Source organism: Phoxinus phoxinus, assembly GCF_949152265.1.
Source record: "Phoxinus phoxinus genome assembly, chromosome: 11".
Classification (NCBI taxonomy): Eukaryota; Metazoa; Chordata; class Actinopteri; order Cypriniformes; family Leuciscidae; genus Phoxinus; species Phoxinus phoxinus.
Window position 1 is genome coordinate 11,067,690 of NC_136886.1, and position 26,295 is coordinate 11,093,984.

The 26,295-nt window shown below is 36.9% G+C and overlaps 2 protein-coding genes across 4 annotated transcripts; both read right to left on the minus strand.

Annotated features, from left to right (window-relative positions):
• Window positions 1-6,913: 6,913 nt before the first annotated feature.
• Window positions 6,914-11,602, minus strand: LOC307007274 (fidgetin-like protein 2). Of its 2 annotated transcripts, XM_079629087.1 has the most exons (3): window positions 11,413-11,602; window positions 11,017-11,117; window positions 6,914-8,954 (listed from the first exon to the last, which is right to left on the minus strand). In XM_079629087.1, the coding sequence occupies exon 3, from the start codon at window positions 8,944-8,946 to the stop codon at window positions 8,110-8,112; it is 837 nt and encodes a 278-aa protein (XP_079485213.1). In that variant the 5' UTR covers window positions 8,947-8,954; window positions 11,017-11,117; window positions 11,413-11,602; the 3' UTR covers window positions 6,914-8,109. The 2 variants fall into 2 exon arrangements, with proteins under 2 accessions (XP_079485213.1, XP_079485214.1); XM_079629088.1 differs by lacking the exon at window positions 11,413-11,602 and having other exon boundaries at window positions 6,954-8,954; window positions 11,017-11,224.
• Window positions 11,603-14,540: 2,938 nt separating this feature from the next.
• krt18b (keratin 18b) lies at window positions 14,541-19,512 on the minus strand. 2 transcript variants are annotated; one of them, XM_079628805.1, is made up of 7 exons: window positions 18,193-19,512; window positions 16,303-16,385; window positions 15,930-16,086; window positions 15,308-15,472; window positions 15,103-15,228; window positions 14,758-14,978; window positions 14,541-14,666 (listed from the first exon to the last, which is right to left on the minus strand). In XM_079628805.1, exons 1-7 carry the CDS (start codon window positions 18,631-18,633, stop codon window positions 14,636-14,638), a joined length of 1,224 nt encoding a protein of 407 aa, XP_079484931.1. In that variant the 5' UTR covers window positions 18,634-19,512; the 3' UTR covers window positions 14,541-14,635. The 2 variants fall into 2 exon arrangements, with proteins under 2 accessions (XP_079484931.1, XP_079484932.1); XM_079628806.1 differs by having other exon boundaries at window positions 14,745-14,978.
• Window positions 19,513-26,295: the final 6,783 nt, after the last annotated feature.

The window sequence follows — 26,295 nt, forward strand, 5'->3', positions numbered from 1 at the left end:
TGGTGTCGATGGTCCAGTTGCTGCATGCGAGGGTGTTGACCTGAACCAAAACAAACAAACAAACAAACAAACAAAAACTCTGCTCAGCAAAGCTCAGCCATTCTCATTTATGCAGCCATGCAGGCTCAACTGTATAAACAACAACACAATGAGCAAATAACAGATCATACACTCATTTAAAAACAAAAATGAATGAAAAATCAGTTTAAAAATATATTGTACAGTATAGGCTATGTTGTAAGCAGCACAAAATGCTGAAAAGTTAAGAATGAACTTTTTAAGAGACTATAAATAATGTAATATATAATTTTATTTTAACAGCATGCATAGTTTTTTGTAAATACAGAAATACTATAAAAAAAACTACTGCTATTAATCTAATACTGAAAAATGATTATAACCTTGATAGAATGGCTTCACTCATTGCCCTGGTCTCACTAGGTAGACTGTGACATATTTGTTAGAAGGTGTAGATTTTTTGACACACTTTTCACATTAAAGAGGGGAATCCAATATATGTTAAATGCAAAAAGTATATATAAATCTATACATCAATCAAGACATATATAGAGCTATACAACATATGTATCTATGTATACATGTATATGTACATATGTGTATATATATGCACACATATACATATGTAAGTATATATGATATGAGAGCACTGTCCTCCTCTGTGTTGACCTCTGCTTGGAGTGGAGAGGAAGCACTACTGGCTGTCATTTTCTCGCGTTCTTCTTTCTTTCGTGCAATACATTCGGTGAACGACCAAAACTCTGACCTGGCCCACACAGTGTGCGCTTGTGTGCGTGTTTGAGACGTTTGGGTTTGAGTGAGTGATGTCTGTGTGCGTGCGCGGGTCTAGCTTTCGATGCACGATGATGTACTGGCTGCTAGCTATGGCTTATGTCGCCCGTTTTTGGGAGGGGAATGCACTACCAGCAATTCATTTACACCCTGTGTGAATACATCCTACCATCTCCAACTCACATACTACGTACATATGCACTGGACGCCACATGTTCTTCCCCCATTAACCCTGTTTTCATCTTCCGGCTTAATCGGCAAATGCCATGATCTTTCAGTCCGAGTCTGAGAAAGCGAGTACGTGTGTGTGTGTGTGTGTGTGTGTGTGTGTGTGTGTGTGTGTGTGTGTGTGTGTGCGTGTGCGTGCGTGTGGGGTGGGGTTGGAGGGGACGAAGTGTGTGTGTGACCGTTTGGTCACTTTAAATGTGTGTGATGCAGCTTGACTTAAGCTTAGCTTGTTCTTCATCTCTTAGATACACAGCAATGCAATTTGCAGTCTTAGGTTTGGTTAGGCTTTATATTATGCTTTTCTTGTCTTTGTATGTTTGTTTAAGGTGCCTTTTGCTGCCGATTTTGTTTGTCAAAAATGTAGATGATGTTGCATAAAATTCTCCTAAACAAGTGGAGCTTGTTTCAAATGAGCACTGGGAGAAAGAACTGAACTAAAGAATGTCTGTGACATCTATTAAAAAGCAAAAAAATTACAAAATAATAAAAACGAACAAAAAAAATTACAAAATACAACAACAAAAAAATTACAAAAAGAGGAAAAAAAGAAAAGAAAAAAGAAAACTTAACTGGCATCAGCCTGACTTCATCATCAGAGATTGTCAAATAGCATGGGGTGGGAAATGGAGTGTGTTGGTCACTCGATGAATCTCTTAAAGGTTGAGTCTGTTGAAAGAGAAACAGTTTGCCTTCTGTGCTCAGCTTATGTTAATTTTCAGCCACTTCTTTTTATTTTTCTATAAATACTGATTTCTGTCTATTATTTTGTAGCATGACTGAGATGCTATTTCCTTCATTTGCTGAAAATAATTCAAGTGGTTTTTGGTTCATAAAGTTGTTATTATCTCTTGCCACTGATGTTGGAGAGGAGAGGGTGTGTTGCACAACCACTTGACTTAGTGAGAATCAGTGAAAGATTGTCTTCATTTGAGCACGAAACCTTTTCCAAACAATAAAGCAGCCTTCCAGTTATGCCTGAGTGTGTGTGTGTTTTTTCCCTTTCTTCTGTCAATGATGTTGAACAGTGTACAGTATATAATTTAGGAGGGTGAAAGAGAACTCGCTAAAGGCTTTTCACATTTTTTTTAAATAGTTAGCCTTCTAAACCCTGGGTTATGTTTCAGTCTTTTAACATGGGGTTGGAATTCATGTATTCAGGTTTGTATAATATATATACTGCACATTCATAAACTGAGGCCTGGTTTCAGAGACAGGGCTTAGATTAAGCCAGGATTAGGCCTTAGTTCAATTAAGGCATTTATAGCTTTTATAAGCGTGCCTTAGAAGAAAACATTAGTGTCCATCTTGAGACAAAACAATGGCACCGACATATTTTAAGATGTCTCAGTGCAAGTTGCTTTCAGTTAAAACAGCTCAAACATGCATTTTACTCTGGAAGTATCTTAAACCTTGTCTGTGAAACCAGGGGTAAAGTAGAATAACTGCCTGTAGCATTGTTTTTCAGTGAAACGAGTGAACTAAGCATGTTTCCTGAATATCTGCAAACATATTATGGTATTTTTATGCTTTAGTACAGTCAAAAAATTACATACAACACCTTTAACAGTTGAGCCCAAGCCTCCGTTACTAATTCCAACATGTCACTTTAGAACTTTTAGCAACAAAGGAACGCGGAGTTTTTTCATTGAAGCTTGTATTATTATGAGAGAGAGATCGACATCGCGAGTGTATTGCATCTAGCTGATATTCTTCAGGTCAATCTTATATTTATAATCACAAAATTAGTTTGAATGTCCGCTGATGAAAGCTATAACTTTGTTAAAGTTAGGGTAAGCGATTTTTCAAAAACACTGTTGGACATTGTTGATATTTGAATTCAATCCAAACAAACACACCCCTCTCTTCATTGTTCCGCCTCCCAAACTCACCTTCCAATCCTAACCGCCCTGCTCCGAGTCCGTCTCGACGCTAAACACCGCATTCTGTATACTCTTAGCTGGCCTCCGTTGCGCATGCAATCCAAGAGTGGATGTCTGTTTATCATAGCAGAAGCACAAAAAAAATAATGCTTCACGAAAAATAAAGCACAGATGATGAACAAAAAAAGAACACAATAGTAACTACAAACCTGAGTTTGTTAGTTGCAACAGCACAGAAGCCCCAGACAAACAATGACACTCAAAACCAGTTACTCACGTGTGGAGTGGAATCAAAGCAACTTTGCATCTGTTTTCAGGTTTTCTCGCTTAGCTCTCTCCAGAGCTGGAAAGCTTTTCTAATATTAACGCTCTTGCCCAGTCATAACCCTTAATTTTCCAGTGATTTCTTCTGAGCTTTTCTCTTTGTGTCTCATCTCTGTTTCTGCAGTCTTCCTTTAAATCTCCATCTTCTCGTGGTTCTCTCTCCTACACCGTCATACGCCCCCTAATGTTGATTGGCTACACAAGTTTGTTGTTTGTTCGTGTGTTGGTCCAACTAATTTCCAAACAGCGTTTTTTCAAATATTGCTTACTCCTCCTTTAAGGGGATTCCCCATAGTCAACATTTGTAAGTTGTATCTTGTTAACTTTACACACTTGACCTTATTTCAGTCCCGACTCCAGAGCAAATACTTTTATAGCCTACTGACTCACTCATAAAAACAGTCTCAATACAAAATATAAAATATATTTTATTTATATAAAAACAATATTTAAATAAACAATAGGCTATTATCCATTATAAAAGTATAAGAAGTCTGTACAAAAGGAAATAAACACAAGCAAACAGTTTAATCAAAAGTACAAAAGCAGCACAATTAGTAGGCTATAGGCTAACGTTACAGGATTTCATTTCAGTATATTTTATAACGTTGCCCTTGGCCAAATCAATATGGAACAAGTAATAGATTAATAAGACCAAATACTGCCCGCTTGATATACCCAAAATGAATCATACTTCATGTTAAAACACTATCTAGCTACATAAGAGCCAGTGGCAAATTCCCGAAGGACTGTACCAGAGAAAGCTGTTCTCGGCGGGTAGCCTACATAAGCGCTGAACGCCCGGCCGGTGATGCCCTTGAGCTCGCATCTGAAAGCGTCTAAAAATTGTCAAATATGTGCTATGTTTATATACCTAGAAGTTGCATATTTGAAGTCTAAATAGCTACATTGTCGCCTAAAAACTATTCAATGACACAGCAACAGTAGTATTAGTAAAATGATGGTTGTTTGCTCGTCCGCCATGACACATTCTGTGAGAAATACTGCAAGCGGAGTGATACAAACGACGGTTCCCGTGGCGATACTTGTAGAATTTTGCATGGCTGGAAAAGGCTCTCTCAGCCAATCAGAATCGATAACCATAACGAACTGTTGTATAAATTATATATGTATAAAAAAAATCCCAAAGTACCTCCTGGGTCCTCAAGGTTCAGGAGGTAGCCTACACCCTCTTTTCAGGAATCACCGTTCTATGGTGTTGCTGGACCCACGCAACATTGACTTTGTAAGGACTGCTGACAAACACTTCCAGGTTTCTGTTTTCGGTGTCATTGATGGGGTTGTGTATGTTCTCTTTCTGTGTTCTTATCATGATGAATTGAAGGCTGTGTTGTTAGCTGTTGAAGAGCAATCCTCCACTCCACCCCTGTCAACTGTGAGCCAAACAAAGAATCACTAAAAACAAAAGTCCAAAATTTGGACATTTAATGTCCTTACATCCATCTCGTGGTTAAAAAAAGAGAGAGACATAGCTTGACTAAAAGAACAGGCAGTATCATTTTGTGGTACTTTGAAGTGAAATGACTGAATTACCATATGTTGGTAATTCTTTCTAACCCCTAACCCTAACCTAACCTATACAGGAACGAGACTATAGTTTTACTCACTTTATCAAGTTTCTGGTGCACTTTACCCAGCGCCACACCCAATTACTGGTAAATTTGTGTAACTGGTAAATATTTAAACTTTAAATATGTGACTAAAAACCAGCAGATCAACATTTGTTTTAACCAAAGGATGTTTGAACCTGACAGGGCCAAAATGTTGGGAAACATTTGATGACACAGTCACTTTACATGTTTATCTTCTTTTGTGTTCCACAGAGGAAAGAAAAGCATAGAGTGACATGACGGTGAGTAAATAGAGTGACATGGCGGTGAGTAAATGGTTGCAGAATTTTAATTTCTGTGCAAACTCTCTCTTTAAATGTGTTAGGAGAGCAGCTGCCGGGGAAATAGCCTATCATCCTCAGGAGACAAATAATACAATAACATGTTCAAAGCTTCTGTAGTTACTAAATAATGTGTCATACGGTATTAGATGTTCACCTTCACATATGTCCCATCTATCACTGATTTTGTTGTAGATGGATACATGCTAGATTATTTTTCTTTATGTTGTATAAGAGAGTAAAGTGCTAGAAAGATTAATCACATGCAGAGATGTTGTTGGTTATCAATAAAGATTGATCTAAATCAGAATTTGAAATATATATACTATAAGGGTCATTTAAATTTGTAGACCAAGAACCATTCTCAAAACTGGTCTTAGGCTGCACAAAGATGTTGATCCGTTAGACGAAAGATCCGATTCATCAGTCTAAGATTAAACTGCTCACACTGAGGCGAGAACAGTATTGAAACTTCTGAAAAACAAAGCGCTGAGGGGTGTGTGTGCTGGGAGGTGGGGGGTGGACGGAGAGAATAGAGCATCTGTCACACTCTGCTGCACAGTGACTGCAGGGAGCGCTTTTGGTTGGGGGTCGCCATAAGGAAGAAGTGGAGAGTCAAAAGTCAGCATCTGTGTTTAGTGTTTAGTTTGAGAGAGCTGAGGACTTCCAAAATAAAAAGATTATAATAGAAGGAATATTCTATGATTTTTAAGAGTGATTAAAAGGTTGGCCACTAGAGGGCAACACACAAATAATACACTGTGTGATAACTGTCAATAATCGAAAAGAACATAAAATTGTATTAGAATTATAGAATAAAATTAAAAAAATACAATTCGGTTGTGTGTGCTTTCCACGTAGGAAAAGAATTGAGTAGGTGGTTGAGAAAAGAATTTCACTTTATCACTAAACATTGTTTTAATAAAAGGACAATGCAAATATTGATTAAAAAAGAAAATAGCCTATAGAATTAAAAATGCAAAAAAAAAAAAAAAAAAAAAAAGGGAAACACAACCCCCCTTGACCTTTTCCTCGAAAGACCATGCGATTGAAGGGCGTATAGAGACACATCTGCACAGCCATAAGGTTGTGATTTTCTGTCGGGAGTTGAAGACCATGCTATGTGAATATCATCCTGGACAGGATACAAGGTGACCTAACGACACCAGCTGTGCATCTGGCCCTTGTGGAACTACAGTGCTAAGCATGAATACTGTTAACGGTAAAGCCTGTAAAAGCCTAATACTAGCAGATTGTGCAATAATTAAATCTCTGTGTATTTGACGACATGATTTTTTTAATATCAATATCAGTTACATTTATTTTGAAAGAAATTAATACTTTTATTCAGCAAAGATGCATTAATTGATCAAAAGTGCAGTAATGACTTTTAAATTATTACAAACATTTCGATTTCAAATAAGTTACGTTCTTTTAAACTTTCTATTCATCAAAGAATCCTGAAAATATATTATGGTTTATAAAATATAAAGCAGCACAACTGTTTTCTACACTGATAAAATAGGAAATGTTTCTCGAGCAAATCCAATTCAGCATACTAATGATTTCTGAAGGATCATGTGACACTGAAGACTGGAGTAATGATGCTGAAAATTCAGCGTGGCCATCACAGGAATAAAGTACTGTATATTTTCAAATATATTAAAATAGAAATTATTAAAATACTTGTAAATTGTAGTAATATTTAACAATACTACTGCCTTTGTGAATAACAACAAAAATCAAAAGACCAAATGCTGTATTGGTACAATAGTTTTTATTTTGTTTATTTTTCTTGAGGTAGACATTTAGACATGTAATACACAATTGCATACTTTGAACATACAGCAATGTAACAGTGAGGTAGATGAAAATTGTACATGTCCCATATATTGCATTTGTGAGTGTTAAAATAACATAAAAATTCGACTTTCAAATATTAGCTACACTGTCATTTTCATTTCGGTTTGTACATTTCAGTGTATGTCCCGCTTGCCTCTCCATAACAAAAGCTCTCTATTCTTTTACTTGCCTCATTTAAAACAGAGAAGGGTCAGAGGGTCAGAGGAAAACACATCCAGTGATCAACTCAGGGGGCTGGGACAGCTCAGTGGGTTTCCATAGTAAACGTCACAATAGGTGAATTGTGGAAAAGACTGCAGACCCTTTTAGCCTTTTTTTTTTTTTTTTTTTGCAGTAGCCCCTGTGAAATTTTTATTATGTGTTCTGTACGCTTTGCATTTTAATCATTGAAATGCTGTTTGTAAGGTTACAATTTTTTTTTAAATGATGGACATGGCAAAGAAACTACACTAACTAGACAATAAAAGACAAAAATATCTGTCAAACTCAAAAATAGGTATAAGATAAACATTAAGTATGGCTTCATTCACAATTCCTGAGGGAAATCAGATTTACATTCAAAGCTTATAGAGGAATCTTAGATAATATTCCTAAAATAAAAGTTTTATCCCACCGACTTCAGTGTTGAAGAACATCCATGACAATTACCACTGACATGCTCACTAACAAAATGTATGAAAACCATATGAAACTTTCATATGTGTGTTTTGATTTACCATATTTCTCTCTCTCTCTTCCATTCCTCTCTTTCAGTCTTTCTTTGGCTTGGATTTCATTGATTGAAGCGGTGGATTAGTGCTTGCCACCATAATGTGCTTCACTGCACAACATAATTATAGAGAGAGAGAGAGAGAGAGAGAGTAAAAGAGGAAAGGAAGAGAGTAATTTCAGGGATATAAAAGAGTGTTTGTGCTACAGGTCACATGGAAGCTGCAGTCAGGAATAATGATAATGTGCATAAGAGAGACATCTATCTGGTCTCCTACCGTAATAATAATATTCGCCCTGATGTTTGATACGTTCAAGTATTGCTATAATCATGTATAATAAAAAATAAAAAAGATAGACTGACTAGGCCTACATCAAGTAGACTCAGGGATACGTGTACTGTCCCGGACCTCCGTAAGACCTTGTCTCCGGAGGCCGTAGATGACTGGTCTTGCCCACAGGATCTGCCTCGAGATCGGACTGAGTGGAAAGTCTATCGGGCCTGTAGCTCTGAATATCCGTCCCACCACAGCTTTCATTGACACTTCCACCACCGTCGCTGTTCTGCCGTTCGCTCTTGTCCCTGATTGTGTAAGGTGACACTCTGGCAGTTTTGGACTGGTCGAAGCCAAACTTCCTGTTGCGTGGGAGATCAGCAGCAGCGTGGCTGCTGTGAAGAGGTGTGGGGGTGTGTAGACCCGAGGGCAGCAGAGCAGGGGTGCTGTGGGGGTAACTAGCCGTCAGACCGCATTGCTGGGGATAAGCGTAGCCTGGTGCGGGGGGCAGGTATGCAGACGGCAAGGCAAACGCTGGTGACGGAAGATAGGATGGTTTAGGTAGCAGATGTTGGCTGCTGTAGGATGAAGGGTACTCCTGAGACGTGGGTCCGCTGCTGTACTGCTGCTCTGAAAGATCACTTCCGCTCCCCTTAAGTGGGTCTAAACCGGGAGGCCCGTCCGTGCTGTACCCCCCAGGCCACGGCTCCTGGTGCTGCTCACTTTTCAGGAAACCCCCATGTTCTGGTAAGGCCGAGTTGAAGGAATACCTCTCTGCATAGCGCTTTAGCAAGCTAGAGGCACTGAGGGCAGTGATGTCATCAGTGTAGCCTGAGAACGCAGGACGACCGGGCTGAGGAAATGGGAGGGGCTTAGGGTGAACTGGAGATGATGTGGTGGAGGAGACATCATAGTGTTGCTCCGCCCACTCAGATGACCACATCATTGCCACACCTGGAAAATCAAAATATATAACGATAAATGAATAAAGCTTTTTTTGTTGTTGTTGTTGCATATTGTACATGCTAAAATAATACTTGATGGCATCTGTTTTAAAGAGATAAAATTCAGAAAATTCTGCACAATGTTACTATTACTTTGTATTCATCGTTGAAACATGATGCACAAGATAGCTAAGAGGTATTTAAGGGACAGTTTATGCAAAAATGAAAGTTTAGAAATTCTGCTACTTTTTATTCCTCGTTGAGAAATAATGAAAAAGATAGAGTAAAGAGGTGATTAAAGAGACACTTTATTTACTATTAGTTAATTGTTTATTTACTATTAATTTGTATTCATAGCTGAGAAAAGATGCGCATTATAGCTTGAGGATGTATTTAAAGGGATAGTTCACCAAAAAAATTAAATTCTGAAAATTCTGCATGATGTTACTTTGACTTTTTATTCATTTTTCACTGTAAAAAAAACTATGATCACTAAGTCATGACATAAGTCATTTCTTTAACTCATCAAAATAATTTAAGCAATTTAATTTGTGTTACGAGATTCAACTAAATTTCAGTTTAATATCATTTGAGTTGAAATGAGTTGTAAAGCCATTTTGATTATACTTCAAATGTAAGTGCAAAAGATAGCTAGAGGAGGTATTTAAAGGGATAGGTCACCAAAAATTTTAATTCAGAAAATTCTGTATTGTGTTATTAGTACTATTTATTCATCCCTGAAAAATAATGCACATGACAGAGAAAGGACAGTTTACCAATGATAAATTCATAAGCACTATCATTTACTCACCGTCATTCCAAACCTGTGAGTAAATGATGACAGAATTAGAATTTTTGAGTAAACCTTCCCTTTAAATAGCTCCTTTAGCTACCTTGTGCATTGTTTCTCCACCAGGAATAGAAAATAATAGCAAAATCACGAGGTTTAGTGGTTTTGCAGAACCACTACAAGTTCACAACTGGACTGCAGCAAGAATTCACCATATGGAACCGCTTAGTAATCTGGACAAGATGTGATCTATTCTTTGCATCTTAATCTGCGAGTGTAATCTCAGTAACCTTGCGCACATCATCCTCACACATTTTGATGAGGGGAAGACGATTTAAATGAGCGATTGAACGCTGGATTTACAACCAGTTATATTTATATAGGGTGTGTGTGCATGTGTGTCTATTTTTGTGTGCCTTCTGGAAGATGAAGGCAGATTAGAATCGACAGATTAGAGCAAAGTTCTAGAGAGGGTATAGGAGACTGACAGCACACTAAGGATTTAAGAGCATTTTAAACAAATATAAACGAACATTAACATATTAGCCAGGGTTCTAGAGAGTTGAGATTCCTCGCTAATCCCAACAAATCCTTGCGGAACACAACTACTCTTGTTCATTTAAAAATATTTCAAATGCTTGTTTCAACATACAAATCTGATTTTTATCTATGTCTTTATATCTTTATGCTGCTTCCCACCAATTGACACACTTCCTAGAACTTCCGCTGAAAACAGAATCCCATCCATAAATATGGCTGCACCCGGAATGTCAAGAATTCAGCCTGGAATCTTTTTACAAAGCACATCCTCCACACACACAGACACACACACACACACACACACACACACACACACACACACACACACACACACACACACACACACACACACACACACGCTCCAGGTTGAACATCATAAACGGCTGAAGATCTGTGATGCTAAATGTATTAGTCATTATATTACATAATTCCATGCACTGCAAATGATCTTTGATTAGATGTTGGCCGTCATTTAGTTTGAAAATGTAAATCTAAATAAAGGTTTTTGTTTTATCAGTAAAAAAAAAAAAAATACAAGACTTCTTATTCTTCCCTTGATATAGTGAAAAGGCTAATGAGCTGAAAGCAAAGAAACAGCTGGTAAAGTCATTACTCTTCCCTGGCTACTGCTGAACACACACTTTCCAGCAGAATCTTACCCAACATATGCACACATCTAAACAGAGATATAATAAATATGCAATTATTAATATGATCATTTTTGCATTGTGCATTAACTCACCATGCTGTTTTAACCAGAATTCTGTACCAGCGTGTTATTCTTGATTGTAAATACTATTGGTGTACACAAATCTTTCCACCATTGCTCATAAACACGGATACCTGAAAGAAAGAGAGGTCTAAATTATTTTGCATGATGTCACACTTTCTTAAAATTAAAATGGCACCATCTTAAAATCTCACATACCTATAACCAAACCAAAAGGAACAAACAGTAGACATTATAACATATAAACACCATGTGCAACCAAAACGTTTTTTTCTCTCTCACTCTCCTTAACTTCACAAGCAAAATACTATTAACAGATAATGAGAGACAAAGATGAAGACAGAGTGGTTTTAAAAATGTAAACAGATAAAAGCTGTCATTGTATTCCACATGCATTAAGAAACATACCAGTCCCTCTCTGTGAATCCCCATTGCACTGTTGAAGTTATAAGTAAATTCCCAGCTTTACGCTGCCATGCCTCTCACACTCTCTTTTTTTGTCTCTTGCCTCTTCTTTTTTTTCTTCTTCTATCCAACTCTGCACTACCTCCCTCTGTCCCTGTGACAACAGCCCACATGCACAGCCCCTCCCCCACCCAAATCCTCCCCTCCCCCTGCCCTCCCTTTTTGTTGAAAGTATTTAAGCAGATAGAGAGAGAGAGAGAGAGAGAGATAGAGAGAGAGAGAGAGAGAGAGAGAGAGAGAGAGAGAGAGAGAGAGAGAGAGAGAGAGAGAGAGAGAGAGAGAGAGAGAGAGAGAGAGAGAGAATGGAACTCTCTTTAGGATATTTTATAAATCATGCACACATGGCATTGGTGTTGCATTTTAATAAGTATAGTTCAATGCAATAACTTATGTTTGTTTAATATATGTCTGTGTTTCTCTGAGGGCTTTGTTAAACAACCCTTGTGAAAAAATTATCTGGATATCAAAACATAACTTCTATCTAGTAAACAGCTGAGGGCGCTGTTGGCTGTAATTCCACTGCTGAGGTGTTGAAGATCCTGGAATGCGAAGAGGAATCCTTCCACATAAATGAGCCTCGGAGAAGCTCTCTGTTGCGTTCTAAACACTTCCCCCTCATCCAAACAGCTTTCATGTAATCATTTGCATTCTTTTTATTGAAGTCACACAAATAATGACAAAATTGATTTATTTTATGTGGAAACGTTTCCCTGCATAGTAAAATATATTAAATAGAAAATTCATATTTAAAAGTCAAAACAAGACTGAAAACCTTAACGTATGTGCTTAACATATGCTTGTGCTTGTCATTGTTTGAACAGCCGCTATATGTCAGTCTCTGAAGGGACACTTGATAACCACCGGTCACTCTGACTCTGAAAAATAAATAAATTATGAAACTCTTAATTAACATGCAAAGTTTCATCTGTAGAAATACTTTTGCTAACTCTTGTTAGAAAAGCTTGTAAAATATGTTTTCTGTGGAACACTATATTGCCCAAAGCAGAGAAACAGAATGCCATTCATGTCATTACGTTCATTGGACAGTTAAAAAAAGTACTTCCATAAGTGTGTTTTTTTTTAAACACTGCTGCTCTCTATTTAAATTTATAGCAATGATAGGTTTTTCAGCAATGTACAAAAAAAGTTTCCCTTATTTTCCTTTGACATGTGATCCGTCACATGACAAATGTTCCTGTAGCAAAGATGGCAGCCTTCAGGCTGTAGGCTACTTCCAGTAAATCATGCAACACTAATTGGGAGTGCTATCAACTTTTCTTCAGGTATGGCTATGGGAGGTTTCTATTGTTAATAATGTATGCTTGTATGGCATCTTAGCCATCAAAATACATAAATTAATATGTTTTAAGCTATTCACCAGACATCAATTTAGGCATGACATCCCCCTCCCCACAACAATTTAATGTAAACTTTTTTTTTTTTTTTTTTTACATATTCTGTACGTTTACATGCACTCTCTGTTGTAAGTTTAAACTCTCAGTTGTTGCGTGATAAACATATATTATGTATATATGGAATACCCACTTGCAACAGGTCATTGATGGCATTAATGTCATTTATTTGTATACACTGTATACAGTTGTTGTATATTTCAGCTGATTTTACATTGCTTTTTGTCTAGTTGCAAATAGGCTATAATAACTCTTTCAGAATATTTTAGATGTGTGTGTTTAGTAAAAAACTATTTTATTTATTTATATTGTAATTTTATTTTAAAATAGCGTCCTTCGTGAAGCCAAAGTGTAACTGTGCAACATACGGAACTGTTATCAAATAAGCAGCTGCATTATATTTCTTGTTGATTAATTAGAAATGGGACTTTTGGAGCTATTCACAGTGTCTCAATCTTTTTGGAGACCTCAAAATCAATCCACCTAAGCTTTTCAGCTAATCAGTTTAGTTAGAGACTTACAGGACCCAAGCAATGGATCTCTAGCAAGCTAATTAGCTATCATGGCATTAGCTCATTGTGCAAAAGTCAAGTAAACAAATCCCAATGACTTTTCCAGATTGATCTATGCTTCATTGTCTTAGAGGAAAATTAGCTAACATGTAGCACAATATCATGTACTATTACTGTTTAATTTTTTCTTGATAAAATTAAATGTTTCATAAACTAGAACTCATATGGATTTGTAGTAAGAGGTTTTTCTCGGAGTGAAACCAGATGGCACTTCACAGCTCTTCAAATGTCTAACATTAAATGCTAACAAGCTTGTGTGTCTTGTTAGTGGAAGTTAACAGCATTAGCAACTAAAACATCTGTACCTATATATGATTTTAAATGTTGTCTATCAAATGCCTTCTTTTTGTATCCTGTCTTGGTGTTAGTCAGCTAACAGCTGACTTTAAACTAGACCACAAATATTAAACCAATCACTTGTATAAATCCAGAGGAATTGTAATGCTCGGTAAGTCCTGCCTTAAAAGAGCCAGTTATATTTTTGATAGGGTTTGTTTCATTTGGAATATATATAAGCATATTAATTTTGACCCACCTGACAACTGGAGACCGAATACTGAGCAGTAGCTAGACTAAAACTTGACTTTTTTGTAATGAACTTTTGTGTGAAATATACCATCCTAGGACCCATTTATGCTAAGAGCCATTCAATCTAGTGGACAAAAGTACAACTTCAAAGAGGAAACCATTGTACTGTGTTTAAAAGATTTTAGATGTCTGTTCATATTTGCTTGACTCCAAATTTCAGTTTCACAAATTTCAGTTTTTATTTCATTCCTGCCTTGGCTTAGAGAAGTTCACATTTCTCTTCACATTTAATGGTAATGCTTAGGTTTACTGTATAAATGTGCGATGACATGAGATTGTGTATTATTAAGACTCATACTCAACTGATGTTTAAAAAGCTGCCTCTGTTGTTCTGTAACTCATATTGTCTGTGTTAAGTCAGACTGTAGGGTGGAACAGGCTTTGTTGACGTAAAGTAATAATTAACCTGTAAATGACAACCAAATGAAACCAACATGACAGACTTTGTTGTCTAGACATAGTGGAAAGGGACTTTCAAATGATGAAGATTTGCCACAAGTTTCAATGTGAATGCTATCTAAAATTGTAACTTTATTTGAGGAGTCGTTTAGCCCACATTCTGGGGTCTGCTCTTCAAGATTCCCGCTTGTAATATCACTCTCGGCCGTCTAGTGCATCCTGGAGACTAAACAACAAAGAAAAAATCAGAATCAGCAAGTGTGTATTTATGATTAACTGTAAAATGTAACAACTTAAGTTTTACTTCATGTCTTTACTTGAAGTCTTCTCCATCTAGAAGTTTCTTGTAAGTGCTGATCTCTGCTTCCAGTTTCATCTTCATATTAAGCAGGGCTTCATATTCCTGACCCTGCTCTGTGATATTTGACCTCAGCTGTCCCAGCTCGGCTTCAAACTGCAGAATGATGCTATTGTACTTCTCCATCTCTGCATTTGAACGTTGCTCTGTGTTCCGCAGGGTATCTTCAAGTGACGCTTTCTAGAAAGTTTGGCATCATATATTGTCAACATGAACTTATTATTTGATTAAAAGTTCAGCTTTTATAGATCTGAAATATGATATCTGAAATGTAAAACATTCGTGGCGTGTATGTGCACGTTACCAGACTTTGTTGGGATGCGAGCTCTATTTGTAGTGTTTGCATCTGTCGCCGAAGGTCATTAATCTCCATCTGAGCTCCTTGTAATGCCTCAGTGTTCTGAGCGACCTGCACCTGAACTTCTGACAACTAAGGAGAAAGAGTTTGATGGTTAGATTGGTTAGATCATGGCAAAATTGCTGTCATGTAGTGGTCAAGGGTTCTGTACCTGGGATTCGTGCCACATTTTGAGTTCCTCTGCATTTTTGAGAGCTTGTTTTTCATAGTTAGACCTCATATCTTCCATCACTTGAGCCATATCCTGGCCTTTGGGTGCATCGACATCCACCTGGACACCTGACTGGGAGATCTGGTTTCGCATCTCCCCAACTTCCTGTCAAAGTTGAACAGAAAAGAAATCTAAAACACTTGGAGTAAATTATGCCTTTTCTGAATTTCGATGATGTTAATATGTTGTTGGAGTAAAAACAGACTGTGATCAATTTAAAGGCCCCATGAAGTTTTGTGTCTTTTAGTCTATGTCTGTAAGTTATAAATCCACATATATGCTAGAATACCCCTAAACGCTTACACAATATATTTTTACATTTTCAAATTTCCCTTCTGAGAATATCCATCTGATGACTCATCTTGCAAATCATGGTTTGTGGTTACTGACCACCCTGATTTGCCCCGCCCCAAATGTCTTCTTTAATAGGAAATAGCTACATCAACACAGGTAAAAAAAACTAAACAAAAACACTCGTCAAATTGTATCATGGGGTCTTTAAGCTTATTCTGAGAATCTCTTTCTGTGTGTGTTAAGTGGCTCTTATGCAATGGTTGCTTACATTTTCATGGTTTTTCTTGAGGAAGACAAGCTCTTCTTTCAAAGACTCAATTTCACCCTCCACATTCAGGCGTCCAATATTGGTGTCATCAATGACCTTCTTCAGACCTGCAATATCTCCTTCCACAGACTGCCTGATGGCCATCTCATTCTCAAACCTATAACACACACACACACAGACACACACATAGAAGTAAGTAATGCACTATAATGTTTCTGTGTGCATGTCAACAGTCCTCCATCATGCATCTGTCAGGCTGATGATTTCTGGCTTGTCTGTTTTGTGATTCTAAAAATGACTACATTCTCAGAACATGTTCATTTGATTTCGAGTTACAAGCTGCTTGTGGTGTGGTGTAATAATGGAAACTAACTTGACTCTGAAGTCATCTACAGCCAGACGAGCGTTGTCAATCTGCAGAACAAAACCAGCATTGTCCACAGTGGCATCAAACACCTACAGGCAAAACAAAGCACATATTTCACCAAACAAAACCTGTTTTTGACATCCATCCATCTTTTTTTTTCTTCTGTAAAGATAAGATTTGTCAGATGGTGTTAATTACAGCGTTCTTGGAATGAGGTTCAGACGTATGAGTTCTTATCAAATCATAATTATCTGGAATCATATTTTGTATTAATGAATTAACTTTCTCTATGAAATTCTGAAGCATTAAAGGGTCTGATGATTGAGCAAGACTATAAAATATGAAAAAAGGCAGAAAGGGTTTTTTGGTTTATTGCTATATGTTTGATGTGTGCGTGTGAGAGGATGTCTGTATGTATTCGCTATGTGTGCCATTACATATTTAAAACAGTAATATCCTATACTAAACCTAAACTAATCTTGACAAACTATATAAAATTTGAAAGCTTACAATCTCTAGTTTACATATATTTCAAAATAAATTACAGAGGGGCCGTAATTTATCAATTTGCAACAAGAATATTTTCATACTCCTAAGGCGTGTTCAGACCTTTATTTTGAAATAGTGATGAACATAAAATCATGAAAGAATAGAAACCTCAGTTTGTTTTCATGCCAAGAGTTCAAAAGATAGCATCCATTCAATTCTTTTAGAAAAAAAAGGTCTGAAAATGTTTTAAATATAAAGAAAAAAAGAATGGATTCACCATTTGTGATGTGGCAGCGAGCTATAATGCACATACGTGTTCTTTTTGTGTTTCTTAGATGTTGAATTCATTTTAAAATCTGCCAAACTTTTGCCAAACCATCCTATCCTTCTGAATAGGATGTCTACTTCATAAATTGTATGAAAATTAAAAAATAATGGTTCAGATCACTCAAACGACATTATATATGGGCAGTAATGTCAACTAGTGAAAAAGTTTGGTACTGCTCCCAAACAAAATCTCACTGAAAGCTTATTTTTTGAGATATCAAAAACTCTAGAACTCTAAATGTTCTGTAATGACTCACATCTGCTAAAAATGATGCAGTTCTTCATTACATTCTTGTTGTGCGAGAGAGTGTTGTTGTGACTGTGTGTGTGCATGAGCGTGTGTGCGATTGCTCATCCAACATCTGTTTTGCATCATGACTCTACTTAGAGACGGCAGGAAGTTTCAGCTGGCTATAGTCCGTCAAACATACTTCTAATGTTTTAGAAACAATTGTGAATGTTTTATTTGTGTTGACCAATGTCATGGTTGCTTATTTTTTAAAACCAAATTGGAAGGTTTTGAGGAAAGTCCTGGTAACCAGAATACATAATGAAAAGCAGAACAAGCACAAAAGAAATAAGAGAGAGAACAGCGTGCCACACCCTCCATTGAGATGTACGGAAATCTGATCATGCATTTTTATTTCACTGAAGGGTTCTCATGAACACATTTTTTGTTAACATATTCTTAAGACATGAAATAGGCTCAGGTTTTGGTGTCAAACAAACAACAACAAAAATACATATAGTTTTCATTAGTTTAATATCCACACAAACTGGAAAAAAATACCTAAAAGAAAATTATGTATGTTGTAAATTGACTATATTATATAAATTTTTACATACCATACATTTCAAGATGTCTACAGTACACTACACTCTAAGACTTCATTTTAAAATATAAAATGGCTATTTTCTGCTTGTGCAAAACTTTTACATAACTTCTAAGTTTTGATTATGATTTTATTTTTAGTTCAAAACACCTGGTATCTCCTCCTAACATAAATAACTCCCTGCTATTTCTCAAACTCTGAAATGCTCCCCACACATGGAAATCATATAAACCTAAATGTCTCTCACCTTCCTCCTCAGGTCATCCAGGATGGCGTTGTACTTGCTGTAGTCGCGAGTTTCTGGTCCACCTTTCTCCAGGGCCTCTCTGATCTGCATCTCCAGTTTGCTGTTCTCCTGCTCCAGCCTGCGCACCGTGTCCAGGTAAGTGGCCAAACGGTCATTTAAATTCTGCATCTGGCCTTTCTCATTGCCCATTTGGGCCCCTGAGGAGCCAGCACTGGATCTGAGGGACCCCCCTGAACCAGCACCCATGCCGGCTGAGCTCACCTTGAAGGCCGAGGAAGAGGAAAGGCCACCACTTCTAGGGGCCGAACGGAGAGACATGGAAGAGACGGACGAGATCCTGGTGCCCTGTCCTCCTGCCCCACCATACGTACTTGCAGCACGGTGTGTGGGCACAGAGCGGGTGAAGGACATGTGAGAGGCCTGAGGTGCGTAGTAGCTCATGGTGGTGGAGAAGTGAAGTACTGGCTGCACGAGAAAATGAGTGTACGCTGAGGAAGTCAACCCTTGAGAGCCGCAGGAAGAGAACTGTGCAGCTTATATACCCCCACTAAACTCTTTCTGTTCCTCCTTTTCTCTCTCTGACTCACACACACACTGACCAGCTAAGACCCTGCCCACATGGTCCGTTTTTTCCCTTACTTTTTTTCTTTTTTCGGTGTTCTCTAACGCCCTTCCCACATCCTCTCTCCCTCCTTTCCTGCCTCAATCTCACCCCTCTGCCTCCCTCCATCTGAACCCAGTCCCTGAGCTTGTCTGGCCCCGGACACATATACGTACTGCAACAAGATACAGCCTTGAGATCAGGCTCATTTTGTGCTTTCAGTCTCACAATGCTTTTGTGAAAGCTTAAATGACAAATCCAACTGAGAAGAACAGGGGTTGAGAAAGAAAACAATGGTTTATGATTTTGATCAGGCACCTTTGGGACAGGCTACACCTATGTACGTGCATTTTCTCAAAAGAATGGCCACATGTAGACATGTTTTTTACTCAAGTTCTTAAACGGATAGTTTAGCCAAAAATGTCATAATTTACTCACCCTCAAAACAACATTGGACCACATTGACTTTAATTGTATGGACAAAAATTTTTTTTTTTGTTATACAGAAGTAAGTAAGTTATACTGGTGTGGAACAAAATGAGAAATTAAATTTGTTGGCCGAATTATCCCTTTAAAACATCTAAAACTGTTTCTGCAAACTGCAGTGCTACAAATAGTTTCACTAGCTTTTGACCTTTTAAGGTCCTGCTCAAAATTACACAACTGTTCAAATATGTGATGTGCTATGTATAAAAAACATTGATGAAGTCTAAACACTCCAATTTAAAAAAAAATAAAAACAAGGTTGTTAAGGCAAAAGCTCAAGATAATGTCTGAATGTCTGGAGTTCAGTGAATAAGGAACAGTGTGAACCTCTATTTACCAAGTTTAAACTTTACGATTTTGGTAACAATTTTGCTGTCCGAGACCAAATTCAGAAGAGACATCTTATGGCACAAAACTTGGAAAATGTGCAAACCTGTAGTCTTGCTGCGATATAAAATGTTGTTGATGTTGCACAGCATGCCATTGCTTTTACCCAAGATCATATTAAACAGTCTGACAGGCAACAATTATAAAGGATTGTAAAAATCGTACAGTATGAACCCAGCCTTAAACAACAACAACAACAAAAAACCTCAGGACCTTAAAGTGATGTCATAATTTACTCACCCTCAAAACGACATTGGATCACATTGATCTTTATTGTATGGATTTGAAATTTGACAAGGGCAAAAAACAATAACAGCTAATTGTTGTGATGAAGATGTTGCTTTGAAATGTCTGTGATCCAAAGAACAAGACACCCAGAGGCCTAACACACCCAGGAGATAAAAGAAACATGAGGAGTTTTCAAAAAGCATTTTGAAAGCTGATCTATCTTTCTTTCTTTCTTTCTTTCTTTCTTTCTTTCTTTCTTTCTTTCTTTCTTTCTTTCTTTCTTTCTTTCTTTCTTTCTTTCTTTCTTTCTTTCTTTGAAAAAATAAAACATTTAATTATGAAGGAATGTCTGTTTTACCTTTTTGTTCTAATTTACCTTTTTTTTTGCGCAACAATAATTGAATCTCTGATGACTCAAGTGCAGTTAATCTTTATTCCTCAGGTGGCAATGTCTTATGCGCAATAATGACGTGATGTTTCACTCATAATTACTGCAGGCATAAAACAAAAGAATACATAAGTATCATCAGCGAAACTTGAAAGGAGAGTTTTATACTATTGCGGCAGTAAGAGATCCAGATCCATCCGTGTTAGATATAGATCCGGGTCACTAAAGACCCAAATATGTAATAATGGTGCAACATTCATGCATTTAAAGGTTAACATGCTTATCCAAACGTTTATCTGTTTTCTTGAGTTCAGTGATCTCAGCAGTACGTGTATTGTATGAATTTTGTACTGACACAATGTTTGTAAATTGCTTCAAACTTTCAACGGGCATCAAGGAACAAATCGTGACTCACTTTTTTCGATTAAACATTTGCATATGCAGCTTTAAATACATGTGATGACGGAACAGGCAGGAGACTGAACTCATTGACTTCATGGAATGTTTCTCTGACTTGGATCAGAATGTTAACTCCATCTTGTCTGTGGCTATAGTACTTTCTCTGTCAAAAGTGCTATCTGCAGTGTCTTTGTTTGGATGGGATGTCTATAGATTCCAGAGAGCTTTGGTTACCAGATGAGTCATCCATCCCATGATTTCCGAGAGCTCTGAATACAAATCACAAACTGCCCTGCAGGGGAAAAGTGCATGGTTTGTTCAACCCTCTCTTCTTTCTTCTCTCTTCTTCATGCTTTAAGTCCCCTGCATGCTCTCAAGCCAGAGCTTTTGCTTTATATGCACGGAAGGACATTGTCGTATTCAAGACCTTGAAGATTCAAACTGAGTGTTTGTTTCAATCATACACATGGCAACCTTATGTGTGTGTTTTGTTGTTTCCTAGCAACATTTTCGTTTCCTTTTTTGTGGCTACATCACCAATGCGCTGTGCACATCAACAATAGTCACATTGAGATACATCACTTAAATCAGGAGGATAGAACGCTGATCATAAGAAATTCTGTTTACAGCTTTTTCTCACTTCATTATTTAATTATTTCCAGTCAGTCTTAGTGGATGTCACATGTCTGAACAAAGATCTTCCTTGTGTTGATAAGGTCTGCAGAGCACAGACAAGCCATCGTGGTTTACAAATGAAGAGTCTAATGAAAAGTTGGCTACCACATCTGGCAGAAAGCAAGCAGACAGAGTTAGAGGAAAAGCAGGAAAATAGAGGGACAGCGAGTCACACTTCAGAGTGAAGGAATTTCACCACCCTGCCCCCTTTTTCAACATGTGACCACCCCCACTCCTAAACTCTTTTTCTTTATTTCTTTCTCTCAGCCACAAACGTGCATGCTTTATTTCTCAGTTACATGAATGCAATGGTTTAGGCTTATTACTTAACTAACAGGCTCAGATTTACATTCATTACATTTTATGAATCTGATAAAAAAAACTTTTTTTAAACTAATTTTTCATGTGTCTGCTTTGAAAAGGGTGGAATCACATTTTTAGTTCAGTTGCACCCATTTCCAGATGAAACTGCTCGACGGGATGTAGCAAGAACTAAATAAAAGTCCTTGGCAAATCAAATTAAAAATCAACTTTTTATTACTCTTTTGTGTTTTTTTTTATTTTATATTCATGTTTCCACCCAGTCACCCTCTGCTTTACCCGCTCATTATCTGCAACTCGGGCATACTCAGGAAAGTGAAATAAAAAAGAATAATGAAAAGAACAAGGAAAGGAAAAGCTGAATCATTCAGTGAGGGGAAACTGGAATCATGGAATCATCTTTTTTCTTTTTTCTTACTCACCACCAAACCAGCAATGTTTGTAGAATGTGTTTTAGCTACACACACACAGATCAAAAGTTTTGGAATCGGTAAGATTGTTACTTTTATTTATTACATTGTGACAGTAAATATACTCAAATATATATATATAAAAAATAAAAAATATATTTGTATATAAAAAAAGAGACTTCTTTAAAAAAACAAAATGTGAGTACAATGAGAAAGTAAAGACATAGGTTCTCTCATGACACAAGCAGTCAGAAATATACACAACAATGGCGACACCTTTAATGATTAATGACAATTAACGACTTAAATGACAACTCTTTGTAGAGGGAATGTGTGGCATGATGACCTATGGTAATGCTAATTAGGCAAATGTTTAAATGTGCACTCAGAAACATCATAGGCTACATCATACACAATCAACAGTGAATCTTTTATTTCAACATAATATTTGATATAAAGACATTGCCATGTTAATTTAAATGTCAATGAGATTTTTACTTCATGAGTCACCTGTGAGACTGTGAGATGTGTGATTGGTTCGGGTGAGGTCAGATGTTATGATGGATTAGTGGAACAGACACACCCTGCGACATGCTACATTTAAATTAATTTTCTCAGCAGATTAAGAAATAATTTTCATGATTGGCCTAATTCAGTTGGTGAGAAAAGGCAAAAGAGGGTGAAGCTACAGGGAAATGACGTCCTGACAACACTGAATGGCACCGCAAGAGTGCACACAGACCAAACCTTACCTCTTCTTTAAATTCATGGAATTCTGTTGCTTGCAAAAATATTTTTTCTTTAGCCTATACACTTACTTTTGGATGGCTGCTTTTTGCAAAAGTTGCTTTTTGCCCAACAGATTAGCGTAATATCTATCTAAAATAGTTATTTAGCCCTTGCTAACCTTGCTAAACCTAAAACTCCTTGGTTTAAACCAAAAGTCCTGTCAGACTGTCAATCTTCTGTTACTGCTCTGTAGACAAAATGCAATTCCAAACTCAGCCACTAGGGTGTGCTCAAATCCGCCACAAACTGGGGAAACACAAAACAGACTTACCAGAATGTCATTAGTTTACCGCTAGCACATGTTTTTGCTTAGCTTCTTTTCTACTTCAGCTCTCAGACAGTTTTTCTCTCATGATTCACTGGCTCAGAGCACTTGAGAGCTATTCATTCGATTCTATATTTCAGTCTGCTAATGGTTGCAATGCAACATGTTGCAGTCATCCAACATTACATATTTTCAGATTGCTTGTATCTTTATTACTGTATTGGACTGTTTTGCAACCGTTTCCTCAGTAGCATAGGAATACATGGATGTGGTATGCTTTATTAACATTTGTCTTCGTCTATTACGCCTATTAACACAACAAACTCATTGTCTGTTTTCACTCAAACTCACCTGAGTACTGTTTATGTAAAACAGCTCCCTCCTTCAGTTCAGCACCTTGTACTTACAAAGAAGGCTTTCTCCTTTGGTGAAACATTTATCCAAAAGCAAACAGATGTTATGCCTGCCTTCACATAGCTTGTCACTCATGAGCCAATTATTTCTTATTAGTGTTGTTCATAGATTTACCCCTCAAAAGGGAAACCAGTTGTGGTGCAATTCTCCATTTTAAAGATCTGTTTTAACGACAGCACCTGTTTTTGCCTTCGGGACACCACACCCTTTTAAAAAAAATATATTACAGAAATACAGACAGTGCGTATAAAGAGTATACAACCAGAATTACTACTGAAAACAAATGAAAGTGATTGACACACATTCCGTCATCAGAATTAACATGAAATAGTAGAAAGCCCTCAAGGAGAATTGTGTATTTATTATTACTCAGTGTCTTGTCTATCCCCATACTCTCCTCTGTGGTCTATTTAGGAGCACAATGAATTTACTAACAATTATTATTATAACTATATTATTCATCAATAATTAATTAATATATTTTTGATGAATAAAATAAGACACCACTCTTCTCACTCAGACCCATTTATTCATATTATAATTTTAATAATTTATTAGTTTTACAGGCTGTGATGTGTGTATTTGCTGAGAAGTGCCTGAGGGTCTGATATGTCAGGACTGCAGTATTTACTTCTTTATGGCGTCTGCCAGAGAATAGATATGCAGTTATGTTGTACTTCGTTTATTGATTTTTGTGTAATCATGTTTAATCATTAATTCCAGAGAGCGTTTCGATTTATATCTTCTTCTTTTTTTCATTTTGATGTGCACTGAATATATATTCAGTTTTGCCATCACGGGAATAAATTAAATTTGAAAATATCTTCAAATAAAAACGGGTAGGCCTATTTTAAATTAATATTATGTTTTTTGATCAGATGAATGCAGCCTTGGTGAGCATAAGAGATTTTTTGAAAACATTAAAACAAATCTTACCGACTTTACACTTTTGATCAATAATATATTGCTAGCTAAATGTATATAGAATGTTTTCTCTCCCTTTTTCCCCTCCAGGTTTCTTTGTAGACTGTTGTTAACTTGGCAGTTAGTCCCTGCTGGAATGCATCGTCTTGCCAATAACTTGGAATATTCCTGTAAAATGCGATATTTGTTCAATAATTTCTCATTTTGTGTATCATATGTCTAGACTGTCACATCTTATCGCATACAGTTTGCATACAAGTTGTTTGTTGAGTTCAGCTCGAGTTCCTACAGAGTCTGTCTGACCATAGGAGAGAATCCTCCTTTCTAGCAAAAGTAACAGTCATTGCACTTTTATATCTAATCTTACAAAAGAGTGCCACGTCTACTACTGTCTGTCTAAACGGCAAGCGCCCGGTATATTAATAGGTTTTCTGATGTCACGACAAGCCTCTCACAACCTACGTTTTTTCTCACCTATAGAGAAAAGACAGTAAAAATATATGTTTTAATCAACTGCCTTTAGTCTGCATTAACCTGCATTGGCAGAGGAGAACTGAAATGTGTCTTCAATCACACGTGACCTTCGTGAAAAAGGGGAACAAAAGATTTAGACATTTTTATGACAGAAGTACATAGACTTCTCCCCTATAAATTACACTCAGCAACAACACAAACATGATACACGTACATTATGAATATATCAAATATTGCCTTAAAGGCCATAACTTATTACCCTTTACTTGGATGGTGCCCTTTAGACATTCTGTTGACTATAAATAACGCGTACCTTCATGTCAACTAACTCTCATTGAAGTAGTTGAGTGTTAGACTGTTAGGGTTAATAGAATAAGGACTTGTGGGTTGGTAGAAATTTGGGAAGCTGTCACATTTAAAAGGGAAAGTCTATCTACTAATGAACATTTTGTCATCGTTTACTCACTCTCATGTTGTTTCAAATGTTTATGCATTTCTTTCTCCTGCTGAACACAAAATATGATATTTTAAAGAATGTTGGTAACCAAACAGTTTCAGTTCCCATTAACTTTCATTACATTGTTTATCCATATGATGGAAGTCTATTGGAACCAAAACTCCTTGGTTACCAACATTCATCAAAATATCTTCCTTTATGCTCGGCAGAAGAAGAAAAAGTAATACAGGTTTGAAATGACATGAGTGTGAATAAATAATGACAGACTTTTCATTTTTGGGTGGACTCTCCCTTTAATAGGCGCTATTATCCTGGGACCATGATTGTGTCTTTCCTGCTGATTCATAGTTTAGAGATCTAGAAACAAATCGGAATGCTTTTTCTGTAGGTTCACAAGAACATATTAGATTCTTAATAACATTATATGAATATATGTCATTCCATTAGGTAGGCTACTCATTTTCTACTATACTACCTATATGGCCTGGAGGTCACAGTTAAAGGGTTGGCTGCAGTTAGACTGTAACTTAGCTAGAAATATGCACCCAGCAGTTGAAAGGACTGTTATCTTTACAACAAGTTGGATGGATCAACCCATTATGCCTTTTGCCTCCGGAAAAGTACAACATACAACCAACCAATGGAGTGTTTGTATGGATAAGGCTACGAGGGGAAATCAGACTTGTTTTTATAATGAGTTTAAAGGGTAATGGTTTTTGCATTTGTTGATAGTAGGGACAGGCTCAAGTCAGCAATTAATGATCCATTCTAAGAGGGTGGGTATAGAACTAAATCTGTCAAATATCATACATACAACACTTATATACTCGTATGCACTCATGAAATGTTATACACTTGTTATACATGTTATACACTTTATTTGTG